At 46.5% G+C, this 24,958-nt stretch overlaps 1 protein-coding gene across 22 annotated transcripts; it reads right to left on the bottom strand.

Annotated features, from left to right (window-relative positions):
* Positions 1 to 2,216: 2,216 nt before the first annotated feature.
* Positions 2,217 to 24,155, bottom strand: LOC101094804 (leukocyte immunoglobulin-like receptor subfamily B member 3). 22 transcript variants are annotated; one of them, XM_045045986.1, is made up of 19 exons: positions 23,517 to 24,155; positions 21,026 to 21,135; positions 17,109 to 17,139; positions 15,267 to 15,498; positions 13,329 to 13,452; positions 13,060 to 13,231; positions 10,958 to 10,993; positions 10,491 to 10,775; positions 10,042 to 10,344; positions 9,521 to 9,817; positions 9,001 to 9,303; positions 8,638 to 8,688; positions 7,609 to 7,725; positions 7,237 to 7,279; positions 7,123 to 7,160; positions 6,886 to 6,941; positions 5,962 to 6,117; positions 5,616 to 5,883; positions 2,217 to 2,376 (listed from the first exon to the last, which is right to left on the bottom strand). In XM_045045986.1, exons 8-18 carry the CDS (start codon positions 10,582 to 10,584, stop codon positions 5,737 to 5,739), a joined length of 1,605 nt encoding a protein of 534 aa, XP_044901921.1. In that variant the 5' UTR covers positions 10,585 to 10,775; positions 10,958 to 10,993; positions 13,060 to 13,231; positions 13,329 to 13,452; positions 15,267 to 15,498; positions 17,109 to 17,139; positions 21,026 to 21,135; positions 23,517 to 24,155; the 3' UTR covers positions 2,217 to 2,376; positions 5,616 to 5,736. The 22 variants fall into 22 exon arrangements, with proteins under 22 accessions (XP_044901921.1, XP_044901918.1, XP_044901920.1 ...); XM_045045983.1 differs by lacking the exon at positions 17,109 to 17,139; XM_045045985.1 differs by lacking the exon at positions 17,109 to 17,139 and having other exon boundaries at positions 13,329 to 13,467.
* Positions 24,156 to 24,958: the final 803 nt, after the last annotated feature.

The following is a 24,958-nucleotide window of genomic DNA, read 5'->3' on the forward strand; positions in this document are numbered from 1 at the left end:
GGAATCAGTTATCAAAAATCTCCCAACAAATAAGTCCTGGACCAGATGGCTTCCCTGGGGAATTCTACCAGACATTTAAAGCAGAGATAATACCTATCCTTCTCAGGCTGTTCCAAAAAATAGAAAGGGAAGGAAAGCTTCCAGACTCATACTATGAGGCCAGCATTACTTTGATTCCCAAACCAGACAGAGATCCAGCAAAGAAAGAGAACTACAGGCCAATATCCCTGATAAATACGGATGCAAAAATTCTCAACAAGATACTAGCAAATCGAATTCAACACCATATAAAAGGAATTATTCACCATGATCAAGCGGGATTCATTTCTGGGCTGCAGGGTTGCTTCAATATTCTCACATCAATCAATGTGATCTATCACATTAATAGAAGAAAGGATAAGAACCATACGATTTTGTCAATAGATGCAGAAAAAGCATTTGACAAAATACAGCATCCTTTCTTAATAAAAACCCTCGAGAAAGTCGAGATAGAAGGAACATAGAAGGAACATCATAAAAGCCATTTATGAAAAGCCCACAGCTAATATCATCCTCAATGGGGAAAAACTGAGAGCTTTCCCCCTGAGATCAGGAACACAACAGGGATGTCCACTGTCACTGCTGTTGCTTAACATACTGTTGGAAGTGCTAGCATCAGCAAACAGACAAGAAAAGGAAATCAAAGGCATCAAAATTGGCAAAGATGAAGTCAAACTTTCACTTTTTGCAGACGACATGATACTGCACATGGGAAACCTGATAGACTCCACCAAAAGTCTGCTAGAACTGATACATGAATTCAGCAAAGTCGCAGGGTAGAAAATTAATGTAAAGAAATCAGTTGCATTTTTATACACCAATAATAAAGCAATGGAAAGAGAAATAAAGAAACCGATCCCATTCACAATTGCATTAAGAACCATAAAATACCTAGGAATAAACCTAAACAAAGATGTAAAAGATCTGTATGCTGAAAACTATAGAAAGCTTATGAAGGAAATTGAAGAAAATACAAAGAAATGGACAAACACTCCATGATCATGAATTAGAAGAATAAATATTGTTAAAATGTCAATAAAATATTTTTAAAGGCAGAAGAGGAAAAATAGAAGAACAAACAAAAGAGGGGACAAACAAAAATAAAATGGGAAATCTAATAACAATCTTATCAGGAATTACACTATATGTAAATGATCTAAATACAACACTTAAAAGACAAAGATTTTAAGATGGGCTTAAGAAAAACAACTATATTAGTTTTGCTTCCCAATATAAACACTGGGAGAGGGACAAAACATAAGAGACTCTTAGATATGGAGAACAAACAGAGGGTTACTGGAGGGGTTGTGGGATGGGGGGATGGGCTAAATGAGTAAGAGGCATTAAGGAATCTACTCCTGAAATCATTGTTGCACTATATGCTAACTAACTTGGATGTAAATTTAAAAAAAATTAATTAAAGATGAAAAAAAGAAAAACAACTATAAGCAAAACTCTATTTGCAGTCTATAAGAAATTCACTTCAAATATAATGGTGTAAATCGGTGAAAAGCAAAAGAATGAACAATGTGGATGAATCTTGAAAACATTGTGCTAAGTAAAAAATCCAGACACAAAAAGTCACATATTGTATGATTCCACTTAGATGTACTAAGTAGACAAAGTCACAGACATAGGAATTGGAACAGAGATTGACAAGGGCTGGTGGCAAAGGGACATGGGAATAATTATTTAATGTGTAGGGAGTTTCCATTTGGTATAATAACAGTGTTCTGGAAATGGATAGTGGTGATGATTATCTAAGATGGTAAATATACTTCATGCCACTGAATTAAGGCTTTAGTGATGGTTAAAATGGTGAATTTTATGTAATGTAACCACATGAAAAGGTAGAAGAGGGGTGCCTGGGTGGCTCAATTAGTTGAGCATCTAACTTCAGCGCAGGTCATGATTTCACAGTTTGTGAGTTCAAGTCCCACATCGTGGTCTGTGCTGACAGTGCAGAGCCTGGAGCCTGCTTCAGATTCTGTGTTTCCTTCTCTCTCTCTCTGTCCCTCCCCCACTCACACTCTATTTCTCTCTCTCAAAAAATAAATAAAAACATAAAAAAGTAGAAGAATGAAAAATGTACTATGCAAACATTAATCAAAAGAAAATTTAAGTGGTTGTATTAGTTTCTAATTGCTGTTGTCATAAATGACCACAAACTTGGTATCTTAAGATAACATAGATTTATTATAATTCTGGAGGTCAGAAGTAAATAATCAGTCTCACCGGTATAAAGAAATAGGGGGGCATCCACCTACTCTATCTTCATCCAGAACTGGAACTCTGAATGCAACTGATTTCTAAATATTGATCATGTATCCAGTAAATCTGGAATTAAAAAAAAAATTTAGTTAACATACAGTGCAATCTTATTTTCAGGAGTAGAATTTAGTGATTCATCACCTACATACAACACCCAGTGGTCATCCCAACAAGTGTCCTCCTTAATACCCATCACCCATCTAGCCCATCCCCCACCCAACTCCATCAACCCTGTTTGTTCTCTAGAGTCTTTATGGTTTGTTTCCCTCTCTTCTCTCTCCATCAACCCTGTTTGTTCTCTAAAGAGTCTTTATGGTTTGTTTCCCTCTCTTCTCTCTCCCCCCTCTATTTCCTATATGTTCATGTTTTCTTTCTTAAATTTCACATATGAGGGAAATCATATATTTGTCTTCTCTGATTGCCTTATTTCACTTAGCATAATGCATTCTAACTCCATCCACGTCACTGCAAATGGCAAGGAAACTTTTTAATTTGGATAATACATCTTTATATTTTTATCTTCTGTGCACACACCTGTGTAATCTTGAAGCAATACAATTATTATTCTTATCCATTTCAGTGCTTATCACTTTGTTTTGCTTCATTTAATTGGTTGGTACCTCCAATTAAATAAATTCAATGCCATGCTGAATACAAATGGTCATAGGAAACATACTTGCATCATTTCCAATCAGAGAGAGGACTTCAAGTTCTCACCTTTAAAAATGATTGGCTAGGTGGTGATTGCTAAATATGCCTCTGTAAGTTCTAAGAAACAACCTTTTATATCTGATGAGTTTGTATTTTCATGATGAATTGTTGGTGTATTTTATCAAAAGCTTTGTCTGCACCTGTTGAGATTTCTTCATTTTTTAATTTTTAACTAAAGTACAATCATCTACATTGACATATTAGGTTCAGGTGAACAGTATAGTGATTCAACAATTACATGCATTATGAAATGCTCACTATATGAAGTGTAGTTATTTAGTATCAGAAACAAAATTATTACAATATTATTGACTATATTCCCTATGCTGTATTTTTCATCCCTGTGGCTCGTTTATTTTATAGCTCGAAGTTTATGCCTTTTAAGCTCTTTCATTTGCTTCACCCATCCCCACCCTCTTCCCCTCTGGCAACCACTAGTTTGTGAGATGGTCTTTTTTTTTTAACTTATTCTGTTAATGTACTGGATTATATTGATTGATTTTTAATACTTTAAGCTACTCTGTTCTTCCTCTCCCCTGCAAAATCCAGTATGGTCATGATGTATTGTCCTTTTTATATACTGCTGAATCTTATTTGTGAATGTTTTGTTTAGAGATTTACATCTAAGTTTATGTGAGACATCGTTCCGTGCCTTTCCCATTCTATAAATTCCTTTCCAGGCTTTGGTGTCAATATTTTCCTAGCCTGATAAAATATTACTTCCTTTTTTATTATTATTCTCAAGAAAGGCTTGTGTAATTCTGGTGTGTGTGTGTGTTTTGTAAGTGTTTGGAGGAAATTGCCAATGAAGCCTCCTCAACAGACACATGTATATATTACAAGATGATTATCACTATGGCATTAGCTAACACTTCCATCCCATAACATAGCTGCCTTTTTGATATGATGAGAACATCTTAGATCTACTCTCTTTGCCACATTCAAGATGATACAGTATAGCTATGGTCACCATGCTGTACATTAGATCCCCAGAATGTATAATCTTAGAACTAACTATATATCTCTTAATCTTATACCTATAATCTTGGCCAACACTTCACCATTTCTGCACCCCCAGACCTGACAGCCACTAATCTGCTCTCCATTTCTGTCAGTTTCCTCACACTTCAGTTGGGGGGTGATTTTTGATCACAGAGTCAATGCATTTAATGTATACATAAGGTGATACATATTTTCTACTTATCCTTCATCATTCTGGAAACTTGTATTTTTGGGGATTGTGTTCATTTCATCTACATTTTCTAATATATTGGCATACAATCGATCATCATGTTCTATTACTGATTTAAAGTCGGTAGGATGTGATGTCCTCCTGAAAATGATAATGGGTTCCCCCCACTCTTGGCCATTTTGACTAGGATTTATAAATGTGATTGTTTTAAAAAATGAACATTTTGGGCTTTATTGATTCTTCTTTATTTTTTGTTCGTCCTCATTAGTAGCTACTCTTATCACTATGATTTCCTTCCTTCTACCTTCATTTGGAATAATTTGCTTCTTTCCTCCTCTAAATTCTTGGTATGATAACTTGGATCATTGACTTTTTAGGCTTTTTTCTTTTCCTTTCTTCTTCTTCTTAAAAAATTACATCCAAGTTAGTTAACATATAGTGTAAAAATGATTTCAGGAATAGAATTTAGTGATTTATCACTTACATATAACACCCAGTGCTCATCCCAACAAGTGTCCTCCTTAATGTCCCTTGCCCATTTAGCCCCCCACCTCCTCCCCTCCAGCAACCCTCAGTTTGTTCCCTGTATTTAAGAGTCTCTTATGGTTTGTCTCCCTCCCTGTTTATTATTATTTTTGCTTCCCTTCCTTTATGTTCATCTGTTTTGTATCTTAAAATTCCACATCAGTGAAATAATATATTTGTCTTTCTCTGACTGACTTAGGTCGCTTAGCATAATACCCTCCAGTTCCATCCACATAGTTGCAAATGGCAAGATTTCATTCTTTTTTGATTTCCGAGTAATACTCCATTTTACACACACACACACACACACACACACACACACACACCCCACATCTTCTTTACCCATTCATCCATCGATGGACGTTTGGGCTCTTTCCATACTTTGGCTATTGTTGATAGTGCTGCTGTAAACATTGGGGTGCATGTGTCCCTTTGAAACAGCATACCTCTGTCCCTTGGCTAAATACCTAACTAGTATAATTGCTGGGTTGTAGGGTAGTTCTATTTTTAGTTTTTTTAAGGAACCTCCATACTGTTTTCCAGAGTGGCTGCACCAGTTTGCATTCCCACCAGCAGTGCAAAAGAGATACACTTTCTCTGCATCCTCACCAACATCTCTTGTTGCCTGAGTTGTTAATTTTAGGCTTTTTCTTTTCTAATATATTCATTCCTGGTTGTTAATTTTCCTGCACCATAGGTCTGATGTGTAACGTTTGCCTTATCATTCAGCGTAAGCATTTTCCCATTTCCATTTTGGGTTTCTCATTTTGCTCACGAATTATTGAGAAGTCTGTTGCTTTATTTCCAAAATGTAGGGGCTCTAGCTATCTTTGATGGCAGAATCCGGTCACTCCCAGAGGGTCCCAGGAGTTCTTACTGGTCTATGTTAGGAGTCCAAGCTGGCTGGGGCCATTAGGCGGCCTCTGTGGGCAGCTCCTGCGCCTCCTGGGGTCCCCGCGGTCCCCTCCCTGGAGTGTGGGCTGTGGGTCCTTCCTGGGCTAGCGGATGGCCAGAGCAGCATACACGCTGGGCTCTGCTGGAGGCTCCCCGGCTTGGGAGGAATGGGGTGCACTCGTCTCCCGTCTGAGCGTCAAGCGGTTCAGCTGGGCGTAGGTCACATCTGGGGGGGCGTCAGATGCGGCAGCCTGCAGTGGGCAGAGGGAGAGGGGAGGTGTGTGGTTGGGGTGGGGCGAGCCTGGGAGCCTGGAGAAGAGAGGACCCACCTGACTGTCCATCTGCCTGTCTTCCTCTGCTTCTGTGTCCGGCAATCCCCCCCACAGGGGGGAAGGAGAAGTGGCCGGTCCCCGACTGAGTCTTGATCTTGAGTGGCTCACCTGGGCATACGTCGTTCCTTGGGGGTCTCCATCCTCCGCGTCCTGCTGGAGACAGACAGTGAGGGGGAGATTCGTCTCCTTGATTCCACTCGACAGCCTCGGTGAATTTTCCACACTGTTGCCAGAGTGATGCTTTCGAACTTTTAGGCAGCTTAGGTCAATCTCCTGGTGGACTCCTCAGGGACTTCCTGAGCCTTGGGGCATCTGGGTGCTTCCTACGGCTCTGAATCTGCTCCTGACACTGTTTCTTGCTCATTTGGCTCCAACCACATGGCCGCCACCCCCACCTTCCTGAAAACGCATGTTGCTGCCTAAGGACCTTTGCGCCTGCTACCCCCACCTCCTGCCTTATTTTCCCCAGCCACACTTTGCACTCCAGGACACCGCCCACTTCCTCGTAAAGGGTCTGTCGCCCACGAGGTGAGCTCGCGGAACGTGGGTCAGGTTTGCTCACTGTCGTGCCTGCAGCACTAGGTGGGGCCTGGTAAACGGTGGGCTCTCCGTGCACATTTGCCGGGCAAATGAACGAATGGGGCCTAGAGACCTGCGGGTGATTCCTTTCTTCACGCACCCTCTTGAGACCTGGGCGAGCACCCCAACAACCGGAAGTCCGACGGCGGGTGAGGACCAGTCAAGGGGGGCATGTGGGAGGTCCCGCGAGGTCACGGCAAGAGGCCCCGGGGTGCCCAAGGAGGGAGAGGGCACCCGTGGGACACCGCCACGACCGGGTGGCGTGAGGACACAGGAGTGTCCGTTGGTTTACGTTTGGCACCAGGAGGGCCCTCGGGGTCTGCACGGGCGCAGGGGTCTCACCCGCTGGTCCAGCTCCACCCCCTCCTCGGGCTGTGCGTCTTGCACGGCGGCATCTGCTGGGGCAGAAAGGGGGGCGTGTCTCTTGGCAAGGTCCCCTGGGCTCACACCCCACCCCGCGGTCCAGGGGCTCCAGTGGCGGGTGAGGGGCCGAGGCCACACGTGCAGGAACGCCGTCCTCACTCCCAGCCCCCAGCCCCTCCCAGCCCCCAGCCCCCGGGGCGGCCCCACTCCTCTCACAGAGGGTCTCCTCCTGGGTGGCGGCAGCTGGCCCGGAGCTGGGGAGGAGATGGGGTGTTAGGGGGCATAGACGGGCGGGCGGGTGGGGGCCAGGGGTCTCCGGGCACGAGTTACCTGTCCTGCAGGCCTCTGTCCTGGGGCTCTGGGTCTGCGGCCCCTGCAGGAAGTTGGGAATCAGCCTCCCCCCTGGGCTGGGAGGTTCCGACCCCCGCCACGTGATCCCAGAGGAAAGGAACCCTTCACACATATTGCCCGTATTTCAACATCTCCCGAGACGGAAGAGAAGAAAACACCTTCAATTGGCACATGGGTGCCGACCTTAGGTGTTTTCTTTCTAGCCTCTCCGACGTGAGACTCTGCAGAAGTGTCTTTCCACGCTGGCCTTTCCCGCATCTGGTTTCCCTCTGGCTGGTGCCCTGAGCCACTCTCCATCCACCCGCGGGAGAGGCACCCCCCCTGGGGCTGGTCACCCCCGTCCCTTCTCACCCGGCTTCCTGCCTTTGCCCTGACGCTGGCGACGGACGAGGAGGACGACGAGGAGGCAGAGCAGCAGGACGAAGGCCCCCGCGGCCCCGATGAGGACGTACAGGTACCGGTTGGGACCTTGGGCAGAGCCACACCGTGAAGGGAGCCAGTGATGCCATTTAACTGGGCGCCTGCTGTGTGCCAGGCACGTGCTGGGCTCTGGGCATTCACCTCTGACCCTGTCAAGGGTCACGCAGCAGGGGACTGCCGCCCCACCCCTGTCCCCCCACTCCACAGACAGGAAAGTGAGGCACAGGGAGGCTGATCACGTGTCCCAGGTGGCCCAGCGTGGAGGCGGCAGGGCTGGGACTGGAACCCGGGCTGTGGGTTCCCTGCGCTCTCCTCATGCTGCCCCCCCAGGCCGACACCAGCTTGGGGCTCTGGGCTCCTCATCTGCAGGTGGGTCTGTCCCAGCGTCTTCGTCTGGGGCCGAGGGTCCTTCCAGATTCCTCTCACTACCTGAAGGCCCCCAGCCATTGTCCTCCCGCCCCTCCCCCTCCAGGGTCATCCCACTGCTGCAGAGGGCCAGGTCCCCATAGAATCCCAACCCGGAGAGGCTTCCCCGTGAGCCCTCCTCTCCCCCCGGAGGGGGCCGGAGCCACGGCCAGAACTGAGGGGAAATCTAATCTGGGCCACGACTCTCTCCTTTACACCTGGGGAAACTGAGGCCCAGGCAGGGGAGGGGCGTGTCCAAGCCAATGTCTCCAGAGGTGCCTGAACTGACGGTGTAACCAACCCCTGCTCCCATGGACCCACCCGCCTCCTCCTGACAGAGACCTTCACTTGCCCGCAGAGGCTCCTGGTGTCGGGGAAGGTGGGGGGTGGGCAGAGGGGGCTGCCTCTTCCCCAGCTGGGCCCCCACCCTCTCCCTCTGCCATGACCACCCCAGCCCTCCTCCCCCTGGCCTCAGAGCCCCTGGAGCCTGGTGGCCGCCCTGGCATCTCTGAAACACGGGAAGGAAAGCCCTGGACAGAAGCCACTGTGACTCACCAGCTGTTGAGCTGGGATCTGTGGCTGGGGGGCCGGACTCTCCAGAGGATCCTGGGGGGAAAGGCAGTAGTAGAGGAGGGGGCTGGAGTTTCCCTTCAAGACCCTGTCTCTGCTTAACAGTCTTCTCCCTCTGCCCTGCGGCCCCCAGGGCCCTCCTCCTCCACCTGGAGCATTGTGGTGACGGGGACAAGGAAAGGGGCAGGGAGGGAGGGGCGTGTTTCCCTCCTGTGCTCTGAGGGGCGGACCCCTCGGGTGACACTTCCCCTGAGCCCCTTCCATTATGTCTCAGCCCAGGGCTCTCTTGGGCACAGGGCCCTGAAGACAACATTGGGACACAGAGGGGACAGGGCTGGGGCCCCTCACCTGAGACCTGGAGCTCCAGGGGGTCACTGGGGTGTGACAACAGGTGGGGGGAGGTGCTATATGAGCCGTAGCACCTGTAGGTCCCCCCCTGGGCTGAGGTCACAGGACTCATGGAGAATTTGGCCTGGTAATGTCCAGCTCGGTACTTTGATCTAAGACGCAGGGGAGGGTCGGCTGCCCCCTCCTTGGACAGAAGGAAAGTGTTCACAGAGCTCCAGGACTGACACAGCAGGGTCACATTCTCTCCTGAGGCCACCGTGGGTCCTGGCTGCACTGAGAGGGAGGGTGTGTAGGAGAGCTGTCCTAGAGAGAGGAAGGCAGGTGAGGGGCTGTCCATCCTTGCTCTGAACTGAGTCTGCCTGTCTGTCCTCTGAGTCTCTCCCCTTCCCCATCCCCTGTCTCTCTGTCTCTCTCCCTCCCTGGGGACCCCACACCCCTGACCCCAGCCACCACCACCTGGGACACCCCCAGCAGGGCCTGTGCAGAGTCGGGGGCCCTGACTGAACCCGTGTCCCCTCACCTGTGACCAGGATGTCCAGGGGGTCACTGGGGGCCGACCACTCGGAGGAGAGGTTGTGTCCACCATAGCACGTGTACCGGCCCCCGTGGGAGCTGTTCACTGGGCCCAGGGGGAAGTCGGCCCCCGAGAGCCCAGCCTGGGGCTGCAGGCTAAGGTGCTGGGGAAGGTCATGTGCCCCCTCCTTGTACAAAGCGAATCTGTCATAGCCGATGTCAGAGCGACACTGGAGGGTCAGCCTCTGTCCAGGGGTCACGACAGGGCTCTGCTGGGTCAGGAGGGAGGGCTTCCTGGACATACCTGGGAGACAACCAGTCGTGGATTGGGGAGCAGATTCTCCCCAAACCTCTCTTCTCCTGTCCTGACCCCCAAGTCTCAGTGTCTCTCACATTCTGTGTCTCTGACCTGTGAGATCCCGTGTCCCCCTCACCCCACCCTCTGATCTGGGGCTCCCCTGGGAGCAGAGCCTCCATAACCTGTCTGGTGGTCAAAACACAGAGGCAACAAAAATCAGACTCCCTCACCTGAGACCAGAAGTTCTAGGGGGTCACTGGGCTGTGACCACACCTGGGGAGTGTTGTTGAAATAGCCATGGCATCTGAACGTCCACCTGGCGCTGGGGGTCACAGGGCCCACAGGAAACAGGGCCTGGAACTGTCCACTGGTGGGTTGCTGGGAGTCCAGGGTCCAGGCGGGTCTGGGTTCTCCTTCCTTCATCAGGACGAACCTATGGAATCCTGTCCATGAGGTGCACTGGAGGGTCACCTTCCCTCCTGAAGTCACCATGGGGTTCGGCAGGGCTGAGAGAGTGGGTTTGGCCTGGAAACCTAGGAGAGGAGGAAGGGACACGTTAAATAGGACCCAGATCCCCCCACAGTATCCCCAGGGCTGGACTGTGAGAGGGAGACGCTCTGGGAGCAGACCCCCTCCCTGAGGGCAGAGCCTGGGGTGGGGACCCTGAGGGGGCTCGCACCTGTCACCACCAGCTCGAGGGGGTCACTGCCCTCTGAGGAGCCAGTGGGGCTTTGACAGGAACAGTGATATCGGCCTGCATAGAGCTCTGTCATGTATCCGATGGAGAACTTGGCTTTGTTCCCAGGCTCCAGTGGCTTCTGTCTGTCCCATGGCACTGAGTATCCGTCTTTATTCAGATGGAACTCGTGGGCCTCCAGGATTCCTTGACACCAAATGGTCACAGCGCTACCCCGGGGGACCACAGATCCTGGCTCAGCCCAGATGGAGGGTTTGGGGAGAGTCCCTGGAAGGAAACAGAGGCTCGGTCACAAGACCTTCCCCATCCCCAGTTCCCAGCTCAGCCCCAAACCCCCAGATGTCCCCTCTCCATCCGCCCAGAACTGCTGTTCTCCATTCCCCGCTGCCTGGTGGGTGACCCCTGTCCCCAGTGAGGAGGTGGGATGGAACACCTGGGGACACACTCACCTGCCTGAGCTCGGGTCCTGGGTCCCACACTCAGCCCTGGAAAAGAGTTCCTGTGAGAGGGTTGCCCCAAATCCTGAGCAGAACCCCTCCTTCCCACGAGCTTCCTGTGCTTGGGGTCTCTAACAGCCCAGGGCCTGGCTGTGACGCAGGTTCCTCCCAGACTAGGGCGTCCTCTCCCCTCCTGAGATCTCACCGAGGAGAAGCAGGGTCGTGAGGGTGGGGGTCATGATGTCTCCTGCCTCTGTCCCTGTTGTGCAGATGGAGGGACCTTGGTGCTTGGAGGACAGACAGAAGCACAGGGTGTGGCCACTCAGAGGCTGGTCTGCCTGGTCATGGGGTTGTCACATCAGCAGCCAGGCAGGAAGGGGAACAGCCTGGCTGTCATTTCCCCAGGGCTGAGGCTGGAGAAGGCAGCAGGCTTTGCAGATATTTTGACCACATCCGAGGCCTCACCTGATCCATAAACTGTTGTCTTCCTGGCCTGCTACCCCCTCGTGACCCAAGCTTCAACACGTATTTGTTAAGTATTTGCAATGTATCTGGCCCAGAAATACATCACTGGACAGGACTGATTCAAACTAGTTTGCAGAGCTCAGACTACCAAAACAAAACCCCCAGACTAAAAAAGAAACATAATTTAAAACGAAGTATCTGGTGTATTATTTTCCTGTTGTGTTGTTACCATAACCAGTCACTACAAGCTAGTGGGTAAAACTGTGAAGATTTACAATGGTACAGTTTGGGAGGGTTGAAGTCCAAAATGGACACACCTGAGCTAAAATCTGGGGGTCCTCAGGCTGTGATCCTTATTTTTTTAATGTATATTTTTGAGAGAGAGAGCGAGCGAGTGAGCAGAGGAGGGGCAGAGAAAGAGGGAGACACAGAATCAGAAGCAGGCTCCAGGCTCTGACCTGTCAGCACAGAACCCGACGTGGGGCCTGAACTCACGAGCTGTGAGTCATGACCTGAGCCAAAGTCGGACGCCCAACCGACTGTGCCACCCAGGTGCCCTAGACTGTGTTCCTTCTAGAGGCCCCAGGAGTGAATCCATTCACATCTTCCCTGCCATCTTCAGGACATCACATCACTCCACCTGCTCTGGGGTCACTTCTTTGGCTCTGACCCCCTGCCTCCTTCTTTCACTCATAAGGACCTTTATGACGACTCATGTCCAGACATTCTGTGTCTACTGGAGTCCAGGAGCACCCCAGAAGGTCTTTCACAAAGGAGACTAGTTCTCTACAGAAATGGCATAGTGTGGTTCTAAAATCTCTAATATCTATGCCCTCCTTCATCCATATAGTTCTCTGCTGAAGGATGTTGACCTCATCTGCCACAGGTGCTCCAAACCCCACTGCATGTCTTGAGTCATGCAACTCAGGCCAGGGCCCACTGCAAGTGTTTCTCTTGTTTCTCACCACTCAAAGCCAACAGCCTCTCAAGACACTCAGTAAGCGGGTGGAGGTCGCAAGCCCAGGGAGCTGTATGTTGTCTCCACGTTCCCAAGTTGGCCCACTAGGGAGTGAATTTTTGTCTCCTTATCAGAAGGATGAGACAGAGCAATGAGTCTTCACCTTGGGTGGGGTATCTCAACATGCCTCAGGCAGCTGTGCTCCTAGAGATTTCACCGAGGCAGCAGGAACCTGAGATTTGGGGAGATTTCTTTCCCACACTCTTACAAAGCACCTAGAAGAGTTGCTACTCCCTGTTTCACAGATCCAATCAGCATGGTGCGTTCCTGTGTGATATCTTGTGTAATGGAGGGGCAGTCACAGTCCCCACAGCCTTGATAACACAGCGCTGGAGACATAACGTGGCCCCGAATGTGGACAGTGACAGCGTATAACTGGCCCTGATGGCTAACCGCATACTGAACCTGATGGCTTTTACAGAAAGAGCCAAGAAAATAAACCCACCAATCAGGAGCTGCACAGCAGGTGCCAAGAGGATTGGTGGGTTTTTTCTATGGGCCTTCAGATGGAGTAGAAGTGGAAACTGGAATGACCTGACACACAAGAGCCTGCTTCTCCAAGGCCCGTCTATGCCTTCCCTGAAAACCAAGTAGGCAAGTTGAGTGGGGTGGGGATGTCTGAGACACCTACCTCTGTATCTTTTTGAGTCCTCGATAGCGGTGCAAATCTGTGCAATCTCTTCAAGAGTGCAGAATTACTGGGGTCCCTGGGTGGCTCAGGTGGTTGAGCGTCTGATTTCAGCTCAGGTCATGATCTCGCAGTTCATGAGTTCGAGCCCCATGTTGGGCTCACTGCTGTCAGCCTGTCAGCACAGAGCCCACTTCAGATCCTCTGCCCCTCCCCCGCTTGTGCTCTCCCCCCCAAAAATAAATATTTTTTTTAAAAGAGTGCAGAATTACCTTCGTTCCACTATTTCGGTAGGGAGACGTGTTTCCAGAGCCTTCCACATGGCCTTTCCTTTGCCAAATCTCTTACTCCACGTGTCAGAAAACCACTGCCCGTTGTTGAGGATATCTGTGCCGCCTAAAGATTCCAGAACTAGAAAACTAACTACAAGGGTGGGTTCAGGGACCCACTAATCACACCTCCTCTTTATGCCTTTACTCTCACTGGCCCACTCAGACATCAGTAGTTTGGGGGTCTCCAGAAGTAATTGAATATTTATAACCAAATGGTAAGGTCAACAATGCATTTTTAGGAAAAAAAAAAATCCGCAGGAGACTAGAGGTTACTATTTTACCAGTAGAGAAGGCAATGGCATTGTTCTTAAGTGAGGGGAGACAAAATGCTCAGAAACTGAAAAGCCTGCACACAGGGCATGGCAATACCGTCCGCTCTCAACTTCCAACACACGTTCCAAAACGTGAATGTGCATGAGGCGCGGGTCCTAACTTCCTCCTCTCTGGAGAAACAGATTCTCCTGGAAAGAGCTCTTCCTCCCCATTTCTCCTACGCAGAAATTCTTACTCTGTTACTTCCCATTTCAGGGTAGATACCAGATCTGAATCTGCCTCTCTTGGTGAGTCTCCACTCCTATCTCGGCCTAACCGTCTCCTGAATTCCTCCCCACTAGGCTCCCCTTCACCTACAGATCCAAAATAATATCACCTGGTGTCTAGGACTTTCATGGAAGTGACTAATTTTGCACTTCAAACCGGTTTTATGCTATTCACACATAGATTGTCTCTCTCTGCCTCATAAATAATTGTCCCTGACAGGGTAGGGGGTGCATTTCAGAATTTGTTATAATGACTCTGTAGACAAACAAAAGGAATTCAGCAACAAATTGCCCCCATGGAAATCTTGGTTTTTAAATTTTTGGTAATCTTTATTTATTTTTGAGAGAGAGAGAGAGACAGAGCACGAGTAGAGGAGAGTCAGAGAGAGGGAGTCACAGAACCCGAAGCAGGGTCCAGGCTCCGAGCTGTCAGCACAGAGCCTGACGCAAGGCTCGAACCCACAGACTGTGGACTGTGAGATCGTGACCTGAGCCAAAGTCGGATGCTTAACCGACTGAGCCACGCAGGCGCCCCACCCCACCCCCGCCACGGAATTCTAAGCCACATCTTCTCAGTGCTGAATCATCAGCAGACCTCACACTGTGTTCCAGCACGTGAAAGATAATACATGAACGTTTATATAGCAAACAAACACATTATTAATGCTTGGATAATATTTGCTTAGTTGATCGCCAATGCTTAGTTTAAGGCTATTTGTGAATGAATAGTAAATTGGTAACACACCACCAAGAAGATAAATTTGAGGGGAATTTTAAAGTAGAATTCAAGGGGGCGCCTGGGTGGCTCAGTCAGTTAAGCGTCTGACTTCGGCTCAGGTCATGATCTCACGGTTTGTGGGTTCGAGCCCCACGTCAGGCTCTGTGCTGACAGCTCGGAGCCTGGACCCTGCTTTGGATTCTATGTCTCCCTCTCTGTCTGCACTCCCCCTGTTCATGCTCTGTCTCTCTGGGTCTCTTAAAAATAAATAAAAATGTTAAAAAATAAATAAATAAAGTGGAACTCAAGGCTTATTCTAAAAGTACAAAGTGATATCATAAATATGACTCACTTCCCTGCCCCACAGAGTACAGCAGTGAGTTTCACAACCTCAGTGACTTTCCTGCCGGCCCCGGGCTGTGTGGAGGGGCCAGGGGACAGAGCCTGGAAGGCCACGCTGAGCAAGATGGTGCATGAGTAGGCATCATTACCCTCCACCTCTGTCCACATTTTGACACTGAAATTTTACAGGAAGCAGAACAGCTATTTCCCCATTTGTCAGTCCCTATAGTGGTCCCAAATGTGATGTGGACTTCTCCTTTCTCAGGTAACCATTTCTACCTGTCATAAGCACACAGTTGTGCATTGCAGGCGCTGTCCAAATGTGCCATCAAGTGAAGAGTGGCCGGAGCCAGGTTCGGAGCTGGACAGTCAGAAGGTTTGTGGTTCCTGCCCAGGTGACCGGCTCCCCCTGCACTTTGGTGGTAGACGTTGAGTACCTTTCCTCGCAGCTGCTGGTCATGGCTGGGGTGGTGAGTGGAGAAGACTGAGGGCTGATGAGAAGGGGTAGGCTCTGCAGAGGAAGAAACCATGGTGCATACAAAAGAAGAAGTTTGTCCGACGGCACCTCACATTTAGATTCGGGCTGTACATTTTGGGGTGGAGTACCACTCCAGCGACATTGTCCTCATTTTTTCTTAGTGGGATTTTTGCTTTCGGAACTTGCTTAACTTCGGCACCCCCCAAGTTTGTCCACAGTGAAGTTGCCATTAGTCCTTTGTAATCAGTCACTGATTTGTGGGGAGCTAGTTTGAGACTAGGTACATATCATATTCCCCCATGAAATTTCCACCAGCTGATTCTGTCAGCCACTGACCATCATGCTGAAGCAAATGCCTTCTCTTCTCCCAGAGGTATTCATTTTTATATAAATAATATTGTGGATTTCACTGTTTTTAAATGCCTATGAAACATAGCTGGAGCTCCTGGTATTTCTTTCTTTTTAAAAATGTGTATTTATTTATTTTTGAGAGAGAGCCCAAGCAGGGTAGGGGCAGTGAGAGAGAGAGAGAGAGGGAGAGAGAGGAACCCAAGCAGGTTCTACACTGTCAGCACAGAGCCTGATGTGGGGCTTGAACTCATGAACCATGCACGAGATCATGACCTGAGTCAAAATCAAGAGTCAGCCACTTAATGGACTGAGCCACCCAGGGGCCACTCCTAATATTCCACAATAAGCAGCGGCATCTGGGCTTTCTGATTCCCCCATATCTTCATATTGATATCTGATGTTCTTACAGCACCATTTTTTCTTCTCTTTACTAGTATGTTCTTTTCATTTAACAGTTCACCCTAAAATCCGCTTTATGTAAAGATAACTTTCTTGCAAAAGGGTGAAATTGGACCACTTTCTTAACACCATGCACAAAAATACACTCAAAATGGATTAAAGACACCATTGTGAGACCTGAAACCATAAAAATCCTAGAAGAGAACGCAAGCAGTCATTTCTCTAAAATTGGCCATAACAACATTTTTCTAGCTATGTCTCCTCATGCAAGAGGAAAATTAAATCGTTGGGACCACATCACAGTAACAAGCTCTCATAGCAAAAGAAACCATCAACAAAATAAAAAGGCAACCTACTGAATGGGAAAAGATATTTGCAAATAATGTATCTGATAAAGGGTTAATATCCAAGATATATAAACAAACTGAGGGCTGATGGGGGATGGGAGGGAGGGGAGGGTGGGTGATGGGCATCGAGGAGGGCACCTTTTGGGATGAGCACTGGGTGTTGTATGGAAACCAATTTGACAATAAATTTCATATATTGGGGAAAAAAAAGAATTTACACAATTCAACACCAAAAACACAAATAATCTGATTAAAATGGGCAGAAGACATGGGTAGACACTTTTCCAAAGACGACATCCAGATGGCCAACCGACACATGAAAAAATGCTCCACGTCACTCATCATCAGGGAAACACAGATCCAAACCACAATGAGATACCACCTCACACCTGTCAGAATGGCTGAAATCAACAACACAAGAAACAACAAACGTTGGCGACGATGCAGAGAAAAAGGAATCCTCACGCACTGTTGGTGGGAAGGCAAACTCGTGCAGTCACGTGAAAAACAGTATGGAGGTTCCTCAAAAAGTTAATATAGAATTACCATATGATCCAGTGATTCCGCTCCTGGGTATCTGCCCAAAGAAAATAAAAACACTAATTTGAAAAGACATATTCATCCCTATGTTTACTGCAGCATTATCTACAAAGGCCAAGATATGGAAGCAACCCAATCATGGATAAGGAAGCTGTGATGTGTACATAGACAGATACACACAATGGGATGCTACTCAGCCATGAAAAGGATGAAATCTTACCATTTGCCACAACATGGTTGGACCTAGAGTGTATTGTGCAAAGTAAGATAAGTCAGATAGAGAAAGCCAAATGCCATATGCTTTCACGTATATGCAGAATCAAAAAAAAAAAAAAACAACCCAAAAGAAATGAATAAGCAAACAGACAAAAAGCAGAATCAGATCTATAAATACAGAAAACAAACTGGTGGTTGCCAGAGGGGAAGGGAATGGGGGTGGGGGGTGGGCAAAAGGGGTGAAGGGGAGAGGGAGGCACAGGCTTCCAGCTGTGGAACGAGTAAGTCACAGAATAAAAGGTACAACGTAGGGAATCTGGTCAATGATGTTGTGATGGCATCATGTGGTGACAGAGGGCAGCTACACTTGTGATGAACACAGCCTATCATACAGAGGAGTTGAATCACTCTCTTGTGCACCTGACACTAATGTAACGTTCTGGGTCAACTATACTCTAAAAAAAAAAAAGAAGATAATTTTCTGTTGTCTTTTACCTTTTCAGTTTATCTAGCTCGATTTCCCACTAGTTCACCAGTACAAATAATGCTTCAATTAGTAACCTTGGGATATATCTTCTCATATTTTGGAGGGCATTTCCTGGGCAAAAGCGTAATTTGCATATGGTGTTTTGGTAAATAATGACAATTTCCCCTAAATGTGAACTGTCCAATTTCTTTTTCCACAAAAAAGCAATCCCTTTATTTTAAGGAAATTGGTATTTCCCAAAGATATAGAACTTTGAGGGTCTGGGTTCAATTTTGCATTCCTACCAACAATATGAAAGCATTTCTGTTCATTCTCAGATTTGTAAAACCAAGTTGGCAAGTTTCTATTTTTTGCCAAATAGAAAAAAATAACATTTCGGCTTAGTTTAAATTTGCATTTTTCATAGAAGTAAATCTGAACAGACTTTTGTGTTAAAGTGCCATTTTCTTTTTTTTTTTTAATTTTTGTGCTGTAAAAGAGTGTTCATTTTCATGGAAAATATTAAAATTAATTTGGAAAAGAATAGAGCACAGGCATTGGATTATTCCTTTTGTTGTTGTGAAATATTCTGAATATTTATTTTTATTATTTATTATTTTTAAGTTATTTTTATTTTTATTCTGGTATTTTTAAAAATTCCATAATAGTTAACATACAGTGTTATACTAGTCTCAGGTATACAATATAGTGATTCAACACTACTATACATTACCCAGTGCTCATCATAGTAAGTGCCATTTTAATCTTTTTTATTAATTTCCTATTCACATAGTTTGCCATGTGTCTATTTTTCTTCAATAATTGACATCTATATCTATATAATGTTCATATACATGTGTATGCATATACATATAAATATATGCAGCATCTTTGATATATGTTATAGATATTTGATTTTCCACCTATGTTTTGACTTTTTCTTATTTTTTGTGTCATGAAAAGAAGTTTATTTTAATTAAAAAGTTTTTTTAATGTTTATTTATTTTTGAGAGAGACAGAGACGGAGCACAAGCAGGGGAGGGGAAGAGAGAGAGGGAGACACAGAATCTGAAGCAGGCTCCAGCATCTGAGCTGTCAGCACACAGCCCGACGCGGGGCTTGAACCCACAAGCCGTGAGATCATGACCTGAGCCGAAGCCAGACACTTAACCGACTGAGCCACCCAGGTGCCCTAAGATATGTTTATTTTTATGTAGCTGTATTTCCATTATTTTCTTGGCACTACATCTGCATTTTGAGTTATATTTTATTTTTTTAATATTTCTTTTTTATTTTTCTCAGCTTTATTGAGAATTGGCATATAACTGAATTACATCTCGAAAGTCATGTTTACTTCACATGCCTTGTGGGTCATTTGTTCACCTATTTTATGTTTAGGGTTTTTTTTTTATGTTTGTTATTTATTTTGAAAGAGAGAGAGAGAGAGAGTGAGAGAAAGTATGTGAGCAAGGGAGAGGCAGAGAGGGAGAGAGAGAATCCCAAGCAGGCTCTGTGCTGTCAGCGTGCAGCCCACACGACCCTGGAATCATGACCGGAACAGAAATCAAGAGTCTGATGCTTCATCGACTGAGACACCCAGGTGCCGCCTAGTTTGCATTTATTTTTTTTTTCCAACGTTTATTTATTTTTGGGACAGAGAGAGACAGAGCATGAACGGGGGAGGGGCAGAGAGAGAGGGAGACACAGAATCGGAAACAGGCTCCAGGCTCTGAGCCATCAGCCCAGAGCCTGACGCGGGGCTCGAACTCACGGACCGCGAGATCGTGACCTGGCTGAAGTTGGACGCTTAACCGACTGCGCCACCCAGGCGCCCCCTAGTTTGCATTTAGATCTCTGTTTTATCTGGAGTTTAATCTGTGTACCGTGCGACCTATGGGTCTAATTTCATTCCTTTCTGCCCAATCCCATCTTTGCCCCAGTGAGTTGATATACCATCTCGTTAGTATCTATCACATACTAAATTTCCATATGCCCTGGAGTCTACATCTGAACTTTATATCACGTTGCTTTTTTCTGTCTATTACTGTGTCGACAGCAACTTGTTTTAATCACGTGGTCACTTTGGTTGAGCCAGCCCACTCCTACGTCCACACCTGCACTTTGCTTTTTTCCTAGCTCTTCTTCCATTTTCGTTTATCTGTGTGAACTTTTGTATCAACTTGCTTAGTTTGAGGAGAGCTCCTGGGTATATTTTGGGGACTCAGTCACATTTATAAATTCGCTTACACAGAACTCACACCCTTACCACACCCAGTCATTCCATCCAGTGATAAAGGCACGTCTCTCTTTGTGCAAGTCAATTTTTGGTACCATTCAGAAATATCTGAAAGGTATATATTTGTGTGTGCTTCAAGTTATGCACATGGCGTAAAACATACATTCCTTAGAATTTTCTTATCTTGCTGTCATTGGTCTTTAGGGTAAAGTTGGGATTTATTTGTGTGTATGAAAGCTGTAGGTTCCTACAAATTAATTTCATAACAGCTAACACATTTGATATTTTTTACTGCTGGGTGACTTTCACCATCGGGTCTCCAGGGCTTTCCAGGTCACTTCACTTCTAGCTGTGCACTCTCGCTCAATATCTTGCCCTCCTCACCCACATCCTTGCTGTCCAATTCCCTAAGAATTACGCACTCAAATTCTCCCTGCTCCTCAAATTCTTCAAAGAACTGGCTCATCCCGCCTTTCCAACTCTGTTTTCCACTTGATATCCCCACCAGAGTAGAACCACCATAATTCATGTGAGGGCAAGGTCTTGCAATGCAAAAAATTTCAGAAAAACAAACAAACAAACAAACAAAAAAAAAAAAAACAAGAAAAAATGGCTAGAGTCCATTCTAAGTGTTTTAATACCCACCCCCTTGGTTTTTGTTGGCAACCAGCCTGGTTTCCAGGCTCATAGAATGCAATGAAAAATTTATGGAAATGCAAGAATTGTAAATATGTGTCTAATCTGGACAGTGATGTTGCAAAATAGGAATCCAAAAGTACAAAATAGTAAGAAATGATAGGAATATGTGCTTTCTTTCTCTCTCTTTCTTTTTTTTAAGTAATCTCTGCACCCAACGTGGGGCTCAAACTCATGACCTCAAGACTGAGAGTCACATGCTCCTCCACCTGAGCCAGCCAGGTGCCCCTGTGAAAGTTTCTTTAAGAGCTGATAGAACCCAATAACATGCTGAGGCCAGAGGCCCTTTGGGTATGACCCTTTCCTTACCTTGGCCTTCCAGAAAATTCTTAGCCAGATGAACGTGGGTTCCAACAGGGATAGCCTCAAATGATGTGGTGTTGTGGTCTGTTCCAGGCTACCGTTCAGTTCTATTCTCCCTAAAGAATGATGGGAATTTCCCATTTCAGAACCGAAACAGAAGTTGGAGGGGAAAGAGGAAGCAGAGCTCAAAACAGAAATGAAATAAATTCTATCTTTGGGTTCAGAAGGCTGTGGAAATCGAAGGTTTAGCTTTCTAGGATTATGGGAGCAAATTCCAACGTCTTTGGTGAAATGACTGGGTCTCTGAAGACATTCAAAGTAAAGGGAACAATTGACCAGTGAGCTCAGTGCAGCCTGAGGTGACTGTTTATGAACCCCAAAAAGTGGAAATGCCCTCAATACTCATCTTTCAGTGAAGATATGGTCAAGACAGCTCTGGTTAGAGACAACCTCCAGCCAGTTAAAACCAGAATTAAGGACATTTAAGCATCTGGGAAGAAACACACCATACTGAGCAAAGAAGTGAGGGAACAGAGAGGGATGTGTATTTATGGGTCATCTCAATTTTGCATTACTCCCATGGAGAGAAAAGACTAGCAACAAATACCAGGATTAACACAGGTTGGTTTGAATTGTAGGATTATCAGGTTTTTATATCTTCTTCCTACTTTTCTGTGATTCCTGAGTGTTCTGTGATGAATGAACTGTTTATATAATAATAATAAGATACAAATGTATGAATAAAAAGAGGAAATTTGCAGAAGGTCCAGGAGTCCAATGAGCAGACACTGCATGAAATCCCCTGAATTTACATGTTAAAGCAGCCCTATTTCATTTCCCTCTGCTTGACTGCTGACTTCATATTAGATCTGCAGGTTTTAGAAGCATGTCCATGGGTACCCCATCCCAAGGACACTCATGAATCCTCACATTTGGTGTGGAGACTTCCTCTGAAGCAATGTCAACCCCAATCCCTAGCTGGGGAGAACCTTAAAGCAACAGGGGCTGGGAGCCCATAAATATATTCCCAAGTGTCTCATCATTTGGAAGGAAAACTCTGGATGGTATTCTGTTCTCTCTTGGAGATGCTGATAAAGTCTGGTCCACATGACCTACTGTAGCAACCTTAGGAAAGAATCCCTAATTCAGGAACCCCTCTCCCCATCTCTTTCTTTCTTTCTTTCTTTCTTTCTTTCTTTCTTATTTACTTATTTTTATTATTTTTAAATGTTTGTTTATTTTTTTTGAGAGAGAGAAAGAGAGTGTGTGTGAGAGGGAGACACAGAACCTGAAGCAGGTTCCAGGCTCTGAGCTATCAGCACAGGGCCTGACATGGGGCTTGAACCCACAAACCATGAGATCATGACCTGAGCTGAAGTTGTACGTTTAACTGACTAAGCCATTCAGGTGCCCCATCATCCTTGATGCCAAAGAAACTACCTGCACTAACATATTTGCCTTAGGCGCTGCTTTTAGAATCACTAACACTAATTCAAAAACTAGAAAATTCCATGAGGTTTCTCCCCCCAGTGACATGACTGCTTCTCTAATTGCTCAAGATTCCTCACCATAACTAGCCCAACACGTCTTCTTACTGATTTATTCACCCATTCACCATTCAGTAAGTCTTACTCCTGTTCATTTCAGAAATAGCAAAACATGTCAACCCACAGCCACCAAATGAAGAGATAATGTTGAGCAAAGTGGATATATTCTCTGCCCTCATGGAAGATCTGGTGTCACTGAGAAAGCCCAATTAATAAAACAATTACACAAATAAGTCTAATGTAGGAACCAGGATTAGTCCCATGGTGGAAAGTTTTAAAGCAACAGGACAACATAAGGTAAAGAGATAACCTGTTTTATGGATTCCAGATTGAAGGTGATGAGGGAAAATTATTTAAGTTACAGCTAAATGCCAAGCATGAATTGATATTATAGGAATTAAGTGACGTTAAGAGGAAGAAGAAAGCTCATCACAAGTGCCCTCCTCAGTACCCATTACCCACCTAGCCCATCCCCCACCCACTTCCCTCCATCAACTCTGTTCTCTATCCTGAAGTGTCTCTTGTGAAGGGGGGGGGGGGGGGGCGGCAAGATGGCGGAACAGCATGGAAGGTTTTTGTGCAGCCCTGAAATACAGCCAGATCAACACTGAACCATCCTGCACACCTAGAAAACTGATCTGAGGATTAACACAACAATCTGCACAGCCTGAACCACAGAATTCAACAGGTACGCGGCGGCGTGGAGAGCTGAACTGGGGGAGAAAGTCACAGAGGGAAGGGAGCTGTTTGTGCTTGCGGAGAGAGGACGGAGTCGGGGGAGAGTACAGGAAGCATCCCCCCACCCCCAACGCCCGAAAGCGGCTGGAGAGAAAAGAAAGTGTACGCAAGGGACTGAACAAAAAAGGGAGAAAGGAGAAGGAGAGGGTTTAAATTCCATTAAACTCTGTAAACAGGGGGAGCGCAGAGTCCAAAGCTCCGCAGCTGCATACCTGGTGGAGCTCTGATGGGAGGGGCGAATCCCCAGGAGCAGAGAGCGAGGTCCTCGGGCCACATGGGAGGCCGTTCCCCTTCTGGGAGGAATCCCCAGGGGCAAAGGTCCCAGCGGATCCTGGAGAACAACCACATTCGCTGGTGCTGGAACAAGGCCGTTGGGGGGTGAAGCCTGGCGCCAGATGTGAGTTGTGATTTTCCAGAATCCCTGAAACGCTGCTGCTACACGCCCGCGTGAACTTTTTCTGGGGCGGGCTGGCACCCGGCTGCGGTCTCGGGGCCTCGGCAGCAGCACGGTCTCGAGAACGTTCATGGCGGCGGCTGGCACCAGCCATTGCTCGGTGAGACCCTCCCGCGGAAGGTCTGAGCGGAACAAAGCTGCAGTCCCTCAGAAGTGACCGGCGGGAAACAGCTGCGTCTGAGATAAAATTCAGGAAGGAGGAGCTGCCTGGCAACCTGACAGCTTGCTAACGGACAGTGTGGAAGCGGGGAGTGGACGGAAGCCAGACACAGAGGATGAATGCGCGACTGCTGGCCGAGAGAACAGAGTTCCGATACAAGGGACCCGCTACCTGGGTGACGCCATTTTTGCCCCTCCGCGCATGTGCACACACGCCTAGGTGCGCCGCAACATCTACCCCAGTAAGCTAAGCAGCACCATCTAGTGGAGAACCGAGCCGTTACACGAAGCCCCACCCAACTGCCAACCGCGCTCTTCAGGAACAACACGAGCCTCTCCACCTGCTTTGTTTATGGACTACAAAGTGCTTCATAGTTCAACTTCTAGGGGAAACTGATGTAATTTCAATCGTACTTCAGTCTGTTTGCTGGTCCATCTATTCAATTTTTTTTCTTTTCTTATTCTTCAATACAGAAAGAGAAAAAATTTATTTCTATTTTCCACTTCTACTAAAAATATTTTTCTTTAATTTTTTTCTACTATGTTTTTTACTTTTTTGTAAATTTTTCAAATTCTATTTTTTTACTTCCATCATTTCATTTTATTCTCTTTCATTGTATTCATTTTTTAAAAATTTCAAACATTTTCCTTTTTTTCTTTTTTTAGTATTAAATATAATTTATTGTCAAATTGGTTTCCATACAACACCCAGTGCTCATCCCAATAGGTGCCCTCCTCAGTGCCCATCACCCACTTTCCCCTCTCCCTCACTCCCCATCAACCCTCAGTTTGTCCTCAGTACTTAAGAGTCTCTTATGCCTCCCTCCCTCCCTGTAACTTTTTTTTCCTCTTCCCCTCCACCATGGTCTTCCGTTAAGTTTCTCAGGATCCACATATGAGTGAAAACATATGGTATCTGCCTTCCTCTGCCTGACTTATTTCACTTAGCATAATACCCCCCAGTTCCATCCACGTTGCTGCAAATGGCCAGATTTCATTCTTTCTCGTTGCCAAGAAAAAATTTGTTTTGAAGAACCTCCA

Source organism: Felis catus, chromosome E2 (genome assembly GCF_018350175.1).
Source record: "Felis catus isolate Fca126 chromosome E2, F.catus_Fca126_mat1.0, whole genome shotgun sequence".
Taxonomy (NCBI): Eukaryota; Metazoa; Chordata; class Mammalia; order Carnivora; family Felidae; genus Felis; species Felis catus.